Source organism: Macrobrachium nipponense, chromosome 39, assembly GCF_015104395.2.
Source record: "Macrobrachium nipponense isolate FS-2020 chromosome 39, ASM1510439v2, whole genome shotgun sequence".
Taxonomy (NCBI): domain Eukaryota; kingdom Metazoa; phylum Arthropoda; class Malacostraca; order Decapoda; family Palaemonidae; genus Macrobrachium; species Macrobrachium nipponense.
In genome coordinates, this window is record NC_061099.1 from 31,183,923 (window position 1) to 31,195,633 (window position 11,711).

The 11,711-nt window shown below is 38.3% G+C and overlaps 1 protein-coding gene across 1 annotated transcript in view; it reads right to left on the minus strand.

The window, feature by feature from the left end:
- Positions 1–7,262, minus strand: part of LOC135210254 (dehydrogenase/reductase SDR family member on chromosome X homolog) — a 310,210-nt gene extending 302,948 nt beyond the window's left edge. Inside the window, exon 1 of the mRNA XM_064243108.1 lies at positions 7,232–7,262. Within this exon, the coding sequence (XP_064099178.1) occupies positions 7,232–7,247 (16 nt within the window). The 5' untranslated portion in view covers positions 7,248–7,262. The remainder of the gene's footprint in view (positions 1–7,231) is intronic.
- Positions 7,263–11,711: the final 4,449 nt, after the last annotated feature.

Below are 11,711 nucleotides of genomic sequence, written 5' to 3' on the forward strand. Positions count from 1 at the left end.
ACATATCAATGCATACGCTTTTATGCTGAATAAATAAATCTATGCTTGAGAAAAATGTGAAAAAATGGTCAAGATTCATCACGATAACCAAATACAGCAGTTAGCTGCGGGGCTAGAAGTCAGCGTATTTCTTTTCCTCATTTTTTTATGCTCTAAATGGCATTTAAATATACAGGGGCTATTTCTCCAAATCGTGAGGAGTACTACTTGGCGACCTTCGTTGAAAAAGAAGAAATAAGAGGCCGAAAGGGGGAGGGGGGCGTACTATAGGGTGCTTGGGAAGAATGGGCCGAAGCACGTAATAATTAAAGGGGTAAAACTCACCCCACAGATATCTGAATCCATTTTCCAAGGATACGTAACGACTTTATACACGGCCGGACGCGTTCCATCCAGGTACCGCTATCATGCAATGGGGTTGTATGTACATTCCCCGTCCGTGTTTTAATTGTCTAAAACCACACGTTCTTCGTCTTCTCTGTCAGAGATAAAGAGTCAGTCCGTTTTTTCATGATGTGTCTGAGCGCGTCCAAATTTCTCTTTTTTTTTTTTCATTATAGCATTGATTATAGAATTTAGGCCAGAGGCCAAGCGCTTGGACCTATGAGGTCATTTTAGCGCTGAATCAGATATATACTGGCAGTAAAAGGTTTGAAAGGCGTAACAGGAGGAGAACTTCGCAGTTGCACTATGAAACAAGCACTGGAACCTATGAGGTCATTCATCTATGAAACATACTGGCAGTAAAAGGTTTGAAAGCTGTAACAGGAGGAAAACCTCAAAGCAGTTGCACTACGAAATAATCGTTAGGAGAGGGTTAAGGAAAGTATGATGGAAGAAAGAGAATATGAAAGGAGGTACAGTAAAAGGAACGATATGGTCTGCAGCTAAGAAGGAACGCTGCAAAGAAACTTAAGGAATGCCTACAGTGCACCGCTTAAGGTTCTTTGCAGCATGCAACCCCTTTCGTTATAAGACGCAAATATACTTTGGTAGCGTTTGAGATTTACAAAGGTGAATGCATACATTAGCATTCTGTTCCAAGGTCTAAAACACTCCCCTAGTTCTGGTATTTCAGAGGCATAAAAAGGATTTCATTTCCACGCAAAAAACTGCCTTCCGGTAATTAAAAGCCTACGAACACGGACTAGAGTTACGTGAGGAACTTTTAACACTTTTAATACCACGCCCCTTTAGGTTATTGTCGGTCTGTTAAGTTGAAAAGACCTTACAATAACCATATCAAATTCAAATGTAAAACACCTCAAATGCGATGAGCTTTCGGGTATTGTCCGTTTGCTAAGGTAAAAAGACCTAGCAATACACTTACCATATTTAAATATGTAACAAAAACAAGGCGTGATCCGACCTGCAGCGTACTCGGGGAGTGTGCTAAAATCTACGGTCAAATACCCCGTTGTTTCACCAACAAAAATTTAAGTAAATACGCTATATTTTTTTTTTAAATAATTGTTGTGTTCATTAACATGCACATTACTTATTTTTTACGTTCTCATTCTAATAAATAAATCATAAATATCCTCTCTTAACTCAACGCGAAACACCTTCTTCAGACCATTTTAGGCTCTTTCACGGACCTTTCCTAACCCCCCAACAAGAGCAACAAGAACAACAACAACAAAGTAATTTGTAGGCTTACTCTCCAAGTAAGCTAAAAAAAAACAGAGGCAATACTAATCGCATTAGTATTCATCATCACGAAGGCAATACTAATCGCATCATCTTATTCCTCATCACGTGAGGAGCACAGAGCAGGGAAAAGTACACCGAATAACTAAACCTAGGCAGGTGGATGGTCTAAGGATGTATCACACTCGCCGCTGTCGCTAAAACACTTCCGCCTGTTTTATATATAAAGTAAAAGTTTAAACAAAACAAAAAAAAAAGAAAAAAGCTCCAGCTGTTCGCGCTAAGCCCTAAGTTTTCACCTTATGCCACAAAAACTCGCTCAAATGAATGGACGACCGAAAGACATTTGCTCGACCGAAGACCTCAGAGAGAGAGAGAGAGAGAGAGAGAGAAGAAAGCAAGATGTTATCGCAGTACGGTGACTCGTCATTTCCAACAGCTGATAACACAGTCGGGTCCCTTTGATATTACCTCTAAGCCTAGTAGTATAGAGTGTGTCGTTCTGGACCCAAAATGAATCAAGATTAAATGTGGTTTTGTCTGTCCGCCATTATTAAACGTCTCCGCTACGCCATTATTAAACGTCTCCGCTATGCCGTCTGTCATGGATTGCTATTTGATAAAAGACGAAAACACTTGTAATTTAGTACTGATCTATAAGTCTATAAAGCCAAATGATTCACTAACGAAATTATTATATAGCGCTTCTATTGATTTTATCAGTTTTAATATTTACCATAGATGGTTGTGTTGTAATTAAGTACTGATCTATAAGTCTGTAAAGCCAAATGACTCACTAACGAAATTAGTATATAGTGCTTCTATTAATTTTGATATTTAACACAGATGAATGTATAGATAAAACTATACATAATTATGAACAGACGAACGAAAGAACGAACAAAAATTAGTTTAGTTCAAGTAGGGTAAATTCAAATAAAATAATTTCACGAACTAAATCATATAGAATAAATAGCGATTCACGACATGAAATGAGAGAGAGAGAGAGAGAGAGAGAGAGAGAGAGAGAGAGAGAGAGAGACCCTGTTATGCCAGTATTAGAAAGTTGCATCCACCAGCGAGATGCGAACCCAAGTTACGAGAAATTTATAAACATACACCAAAGAGGAGACGCGGAGAAGCAGCATCTCATTACGATACAAAAATAGATTTTAAAGACAAGAAAAAAAAAAGCCCAAAATGAAAGCAGCCACGGAGACGAGCACATCATCATGCAGAGAGAGGCCTTAAACCTCAGAAGACAGGAAAGAGAATGTGTGTGTGTGTGTGTGTGTGTGTCTACCCACACATACCAGACAGAAAGTGAAATTATCGCCCAGCGCCATAGGCTCAGAGGTAATGGAGGAAGAATATAACGAACAGGAGGCAGGAGAAAGAAGCGAGAGGAGAGAGAGAGATAGAGATGGAGTGGAGGAGGTCAGGGGTGGGGGTAAGATGGAGGGTATCTGGGGGGGTTAAAATTGGAGGCCTTACAAGCGGACTGACCACGATATCCAGGTTAGAACAGAAGAATACAGAAATTGCAGTCGATTTCGTGCGAAGAATAGAGAAATGTTTTCTTTGAAGCGACCGACGCTGGGCAGAGGCACATATGATACACAAATGTACTTAGATGCTTATAAAAGTAGTAAAGGTAGTAACTATATTTTCATTAGCATCTAAGCCCATTTACAAGACCATAGGTTGTAGAAACATTACTTGTTTTGCTTGTTTTGGCAGGTAGAGAGTTGGGGGGCGGGGTTGTATGGTTACTTACCAATAAACAAACCTGCTGGCAAATCACATTATAATTCTTATTGTAATTGTTGTAATATCTTCAAAATGAGTCAATCATATGGGAAAAGAAGCCAGCTTGATTGAACAGACATTTTAACTTGAAAGGTGCAAGCATAAAAAACTTATAGCCACAAGCACAATATCATTCTTAATGTAATTCTCCGAAATGAATACAACTTGTAAAAAAAAAAAAAAAAAAAAAAAAAAAAAAAAAAAAGCCAGCTGGTCGTCCTATATAACTTATAACTTGCGTAGCTGAAAAACTGAAGCCACCAAGAAATGAAAGAACTTCAGTGACAAAACGAAAACAAACAACAGCAAAGTTGGCCACGAAAAAGGGGGAAGAGAAAAAGAAACCACAGAAAAGGAACAGCGGAGGAAGAGTGGGATTCTTCTAACCGAAGGAACAGTTTAGAGAGAAACCTGTTGCTCAGAAATGATCGAGGTAATAGCAGCAGCAGTTCCCCCCAAAATAGGAACAATTTCCCAAAAATGGCAGAGAAAGACTAGAGCTGCAACGAGATCTAAGAATTGCCCTCAAATTACTAAAGATGCAAGATTCTATCTCTCGATGGTCTTTAGCGAAAAAGCGAAACATTTAATTCTCGGAAGGTTTAAAAAATAGACAATAATATGTTTTAAAAGAAGGGCTGAAATATTCCCCTTATCTTGGGTGCTATACGACGAATACCAGTAAATTTTCTTTAAATTTTGTAAAACTGAAGCATTGACTAGTTATCAGTTCAACTTCAGTTTGGATCGTCCAAAACACCAACTATAATCAGGGCATCGTGTCATGAAAGAGAGATCTCGCTAACACCGTAGAGAGAGAGAGAGAGAGAGAGAGAGAGAGAGAGAGAGAGAGAGATCGCTGCTGACACCGAGGAGAGAAAGCAAGAAAGAGAGAGAGAGAGAGAGAGAGAAAGCAAAGACCTTAATCTGGAATGCAAATTCCACGTGGGTCTGGACCTAACTTCTCTTTGGCACTGTGTCTTACTTACTCTTTTGTCATCTTTCAGTAAATGGTTTTGAAGAGAGGAGTAATATCTATGTAAGACGATATTGGTACAAACTAAGCATTATCGAGTTACTTTCCTTCAAAGGATGGAATTCTACCTGATGAAAAATCTATAAAATATGCTGAGATATACCTATACTCCCTTCGTATTATGTGTGGAGTTGAAAAGGTGAAAAAACTGGAAAAATTAAGGTGGTAGTAACACTATTCTTTTTTTTTTTTTGAAAAGCAACCTCTCTATAAAGAAAAAAGACGCAAATGGAATTTTATAATATATATATATATATATATATATATATATATATATATATATATATATATATATATATATATATATATATATATATTATATATATAATCATATATATATATATATATATATATATATATATATACTATAATATATATATATATATATATATATATATATATATATATATATGTCTGTAATGTATGTATGTATATTTCAAGCAAATCATGAGATTCTACAATGATTTAAATGTGTGATACGCATGATTATGAATTAAGTACCAGAATTAATAACTATGCCCATCCGCAAATGGAATACCTTTTTCTGAATAGGGCAAGGTCAAGGTCATCTACTGCGAGAGAGAGAGAGAGAGAGAGAGAGAGAGAGAGAGAGAGAATCTTGCATACCTTGATGAATAAAACGTCTTATCCATTGTTACATAGCTCGTCCTTCTTCACTACAAGTATTGTGTCGAGGAATTACTAAATATAGAATTTAGGCCAGCAACGGCCAAGCGCTGGGACCCATGAGGCCATTCAGTGTTGAAAGGGAACTTGAGAGTAGAAAGGTTTGAAAGGTGTAACAGGAGGAAAGCATCGCAGTTGCAATAAGAATTAATTCTTAGGAGAGGTTGGAAAGTCAGATGGTAGAAAGACAATATGAACGGAAGTACAGTAAAAGGAATGAAAGAGGTTGTAGCCAGGGCCCGAAGAGACGCTGCAAAGATCCTGCAGTAATGCCTACAGTTCACCGGATGAGGTGCAATGACGGCGACTACACCCATCACGATGAAAAATAGGCATGAGGTTTTATTTTCGCCTAAATCTGCATGTGTGTGTCAACACTTCAAGAAATTAATAAAATATGAAGAAAACTGGCTAAAATACTGAAAAGGTGACCTTCTCAGAATGGACTATTTGTTCCCGTAGTCATCTTATCTCTGAGACAACTTTCCACAAACTCAAATGACAACAAAATAAAAAAGGTACGTGGACAAAATTTCGAGAATCCGACGCAATGAGTTTATCTAATGGCCACGTTCCTTCACATTCCGTCCACAAGTTCTTGGCACACCCTGCTAACACATAACGTATCTTGGGACAGTTTGCTAACACACAGGCGCTATCTGGAATTGCCCTAACACGCACACATAAAGATTCGAGATTTTCGATAGCGTAAATGCTTCGTCGCTATCAAGATATTCAATCTGGCTTGGCGGGGTTGTACGCTTTCTGCTGAGCGTTCATGCTCTGCTGAAACGACGGAATTAATACTGATCCACTTGTAGTAATTAGATACAAATTTACGGCTTTCCACAAAGAAGAATTTTTAATGTTGAGAGTTTTGGAGTCAAGAATAAAATAGAATATGAGATTTAGGCCAAATGCCAAGCGCTGGGACCTATGAGGTAACTCAGCACTGAAACAGTTATTGACAGTAAAAGGTTTGAAAGGTGTAACAGAAGGAAAACATCTCAGCGCTGCTATGAATCACCTGTTAGGAGAAGGTGGACAGCAAGATGGAATTAAGAAAATATGAACGGAGGTACAGCAAAAGGAATGAAAGAGGTTGCAGCTAGGGGCCCGAAGGGACACTGCAAGGACCCTTAAGTAATCCCTACAGTGCACCGCATGAGGTGCACCAACGGCACTGTTCCCCTACGGGATGTCATGGAGTCAGATTTTTACGAATTCATGTCTTCTCTTCACCGAGATTAACCAACTAAACCACAACAATAGTAATCATAGAAAGAATGTACCTAAACTATACCACTTTTTAAACAAGTCATGAATGATGAAGGACTTTTTATTTTGTCAGGAGCGTCGCATCTTGATTAGGCATCAGAAGCCCAATCACGAATTAGGGCAATGATTCTCTCTCTCTCTCTCTCTCTCTCTCTCTCTCTCTCTCTCTCTCTCTCTCTCTCTTCCTTTATACTGATTAATTAAATCAGACTTTCAAATCATATGACCTTAAGATTTTTTTAATGAAGCTAATTTCATGCAAAAGTTAAATGGTTCAGAGATATGTCTTTTTTTCTTTTCTTTTTTTCTCTAGTTTCCTAATTATACATTAAATGTTTTATCAAGTTTCTGGTATAAAATCCCCAAGATATTGTTTTCGTGTTGCCTGGTGTTTTACAATGTTGTGTGGTAATAGTAGAAAAAAAAAATGTCCAAATCCTCTCCCAAAATTTTTTTTCTTTTTCAAAATAATATCCAAAAATCCTTAATAATTTCAAAAAATATTGTTACGTATGATAAATAACAGCAATAAGCATTAATAAAATGCCATGGAGTAAGTTAATAATAATACCTAAAAAACCTGTGAATAATGATCAATGATGAAGATAATGGTGATTAATACAAGAACAAAAATCCATAAATGAATACTTTCCCACAGTCCACTAACATCATTAAACATTAACCATAAAGATGCAGGTGATTAATGCATAAAAATAGCCAGTAATGGAATGAAAAAAAAAATTGATAATGGAAAAGTTTACTTTTACTCACCAAAAATAGGAGACATTCTTGTCTTGTTTTCTTATTTCTGTAGAGTAGTCAGCTGTATTCATATGGACAGGCAAGAGCTATCAACAAGAGGGGGTGGGGGTGTGGCCAGCAATGTTGAAAAGATTACACCACGGTCTGCTAATCTTCATGATACTGGAACCCGATGTTTACCAACTGTGTGCACGCCTCCCTTAAAACTACTTACATTACAGCCTGGAAATCTGGCTGACTTCCATCCAATCCAGGTTCTTTCGAACAATGCCCTGATGCTCAGGTGAGACTCCAAACATTGCCAGTTCGGAATGTCTACGGTACAATTTATTTCCCTGTTGACCTGGAATTATCATATTGGGCTTATGGCCTAAGCCCTCACTTTGGGAACGCTCATTCTCGCAGCTGCAGAGGGGAACAGACCTTTGTGGAACAGTTTTCAAAGTGCCAGTCTTCTTAGCAAAGATTTGCCAGGACAGACTATGTCCAGCCTCATCAGTAGATGATTCCACAAGTTGGCGCCGGCACTGGCTTCAAAACTGATGAGGGTGAAACACTTGCTATTTTTTTAGTGCCACAAGGGGATGAATCATCACATTCTGAATCGTTATCACTGTTATAGCGATGCACCAACTAAGTAGTCATCTGTTGCGTCACTGATACTATGACCGTAATGATGACTTTCTACGATTTTTTTCTCTGGATTCACACTACTACTATTAGGCCTATTCCCTTTTCTTTCTCTTTACTACTACTGCTTTCCTCTGGGCTCACCTATTATGAGTCTACGAGTATTACCAGAAAAGGCTCAAAATCGTCACATTTAACGACGTCTGGAGACGAAACATCGTCCAAAAAATACCTTTACCCGAGAAGTCAGGACACACAACTCTTTCCCTTTTTTCCCACAATATCCGGGCACTTGAACACTTCCGTAGCATCTACGTTGTATAACCTCCTTATATTATTGATCCATGATTAATAATACCGCTGGTAATGGCAATAAAACTGTTTTATTTAAAGGTAAACTTCCCGTGTTCACTGTTCAAAGACGATAGAACATTCTGACAACAAAAGCGCCATTATTAGTTTCAATGATGTGTTTCCATCTAACGGCGCTCTTGAAACGAGTAAAAAGAGGTTGTCTGTCCTTTAGCATGGAGTATAATAGTTTTCAATGACATAAATTACTACTAATCATCTTAAACAAAGTAAGAAGTTACTCGCGTCAGCGAAGAACACTGCATTAAGAGCAATTATTTTATACCATGATAAATTGCCATGTTTATCCCACATCGTTCTCATCTGAGCCGAGGATCGGATGCCTGTTTAAGCCGAATTTCGTCGGAAGTTGCGCCCAGCTTGTTTCTCGAATGATGGATTCATATTCTGAGAACAAGATCTCAATGATACCCATTAAATTTTGCATACAAGCTCAGTAAAAGCAGAATTTCTTGATGTAAATGCTACCGGTTGCTGCTGATCTTGTAGGCTCAGGAAAGTAGTGCGTGAAAGGTACTGAACTGAAAATTCAGATAAGTCCTGCTGTGAAAATTCAGCATAAACCTGTAGTAATGTCGGCTCTCTAAATACGGACACAAAGGATTGCTTTCAAAAGCCTTTTGGGTGCTGCTTTGGCTTGCTATCTACGCGTCACACCTTCTACTCAGAGGTGCTAGTACTAAACATGGTGGAAGCTCCTGTGGATGCCGTGTTTAGTACTATAGCCCCTCGGTGATCAAAGTATTGAATACTACATCTATTTCCACATTGTGTGGTCGACATATTATAGTACTAATAAACAATATCTTCGTGAGGCCTTCCACTTTACAATTACCATATGGTGTTTAGTGCTAGTATCTCGAAGTGTGGGACGCTTAGTAACAAACCAATGTAGTACCGCCTTTTTTTATATAGTCCATGGAACTGCTACGTTTGCTCTAAAGTGAGGGCACAGAAAACAGATAAATATTTAGACTGACAAGATGCATTCCGGATAAGAGCACCTCTCAGCGGCCACCACCTCCTGGTTTGACTATAGTATCCATTTTTGCCGTTTCAAGTCGAAGTGGTAGCAAACTGGCTATAGGCCTACTACTGCCTCCTGTATTCGTAACCACCTTTCATTTCGTAAATCATACCATTTTAGATAAACAGTCTAAAACAGAATTTCCGAGACTAATGAAATCACAAACAAGAAACCGAGTTTGAATAGTGATGGGTCTGCCTTTCCGTTATTTTGTAATGTAGTACGTAGCGCGCGCGTGTGTGTGTGTGTGTGTGGGCGGAGAGATTGGGAGGTGTGCCTAATTTGCTCGTGTCATACCTGATCGTTTTTCTAATTAGTATACTATTACTTTTAACCTTTCTGCATTCGCCTTTATATCTTAAGAAAGAATATTTTTAGCTATCTTTTTTACATAAACATTAGTCAGTTATAACTATACTAGCCTTGAAATGTTTTCATGTACCAAAATGAGTATTTATGCGATTCATACATGTAAAAGAAGTACCACAGGAATAATGGTTACCTACACTGCATGTTAATCCTGACCGGTATCATCTTTATATCTAAGACATCTTCCAAAGGACTGATACATAGTGGGAGAACTTTCTAATATAAAAACGGTAGGTATTCCGCAGTGAAGTTATTCCAAGCCAGGCATCTAACGCTACACATGGAAGCTATTAATCCAGTGGAGCAGAGCAAATGAGACAAAAGATCCAAAAATGACAGAAAAGGGGATGAATCGAAGTCTAATTGGACCCAATTCACGCCAGGTCCTCAAGGTTTCCGAGATGCTTAATTAAACTCTCCACATGTATGGATGTCGTCTAATGGTCACGGGTCTCATTAAATCTTGTAGCTCAAGGACTATACTGACGGGCGGCGGGCCGGGCCGTTCGTTTTCCCATCTGCTATAAGTTCCGATCTCTTCTTTCTACCGTCAATGACTAACTGTATATTTATTTACAATAAACTGTTTTAAGAGTAAGGGTGACTGTAGAAAAAAAGAAAAAAGACGATGATTCAACAAGAACCTTCATGTGAAATACACCAACAACACTAGCCTATAGCACGTTACTAAACAGATGACTCATCAGCGGCGCACTAATCCTCTCTGTACACAAGTACCGGCTAAATTATATCGATTACTTTCCAAGATCGTCCTCGTCTCTCACCTTCTAACACTTTACCTAATTAATATTTAATGTCTTCCATTTCATTCTAGCTGACCAAACCATGCCATAGCATCAAACCATCGTTTTACTCACAACAACCCTTTATTTCATTTCTTGTTCTCTCCATTTCGACAGACGAGGTTCCAAAATACAAAAAACACCCCAATTTACTTTTCTTAATTCTTTGAGCACTCATGTATTTGTATTTTGTTGACATCTTTAATTCTTTATATTTCCTTGTATGTGGACTTTCTACTTTTATGCAAGCTTCTGTCAAACATAGTATGTCCCTTTTCTCTTAATCCATAACGAATGCGTGTTCACCTCATTTTAAATACCCCTCAAACACAAACTGATTTCCTGAAATGGCAGATAAACACAAAGCAACTTAAAGAACATGGAGAATTATTTAAAAAAAAAAAAAAAAAAAAAAAAAAAAAAACGCGTCTCTGCTCTTCTTCCAACTGAATTCCATAGACGCAAAGAACCCAGACAAACTACTCGGGCTCACCGCACAGGTAAGTTCCTGCCATTCCAAGAATCCCAGAAGACACCTTGCAAATAGCAACAACAAGAGGCCACCTTAATTGAATGATGCGCAAGTCTTCAAACAATGGATGCTCGGAATCAAGGTATGATCTGGTATCTGAATCGTCCCCCTCCTCCATCGTACTATCCCCTCCTCCCCCACTTCTTCTTCCTTTGTTTAACCGTCCATTTTTCAGGGTCAAGGGAGCCATACGACGCGAGTGATTCCAGTCATGCATGGCCGAGCAACTGTCTCATCGCGTGACAATAAGTGGCAAATGGTCAGAGATACGATAAGATTTCAGCGCGGTGGTAAGGAAGAATCACGAGGAATCTTAAGTGGGCAAGACGGAAGGTGTTCAGATATTGTCGATAGACGAAGAAGAAGAAGAAAAAAAAGAAGACTCGCAAACCAGCAACGCGACAACTCTCAAAATTAAGAGCGTTCTTAATCTGGAAAGCGATGGATGTCAAAGTTAAGTAGCACGACTCTGTCTGAGTTATAAAGAAGAAGAAATGAAAGGGAGTTGGCGTAAAAGTAAAGTAGAAATATTGGATTGTATCTAATTTAGAAATATCTGTAATTTTTCGGGTTTAATTTTGATGCAAAAAAAGCGATAATAGAGATGATTAACATAAACAGTTTGAGGTAACATAAAGTAAAGTTAAACTAAATAATGTGTAAAGTAAACAATTAAGGCAATAAAGCTTTTCACCTCATAAATAGTGTAGTGTCCGCAACTGTGTTTGTGGAGTGAGCGCTTAGGAACCAGAAACC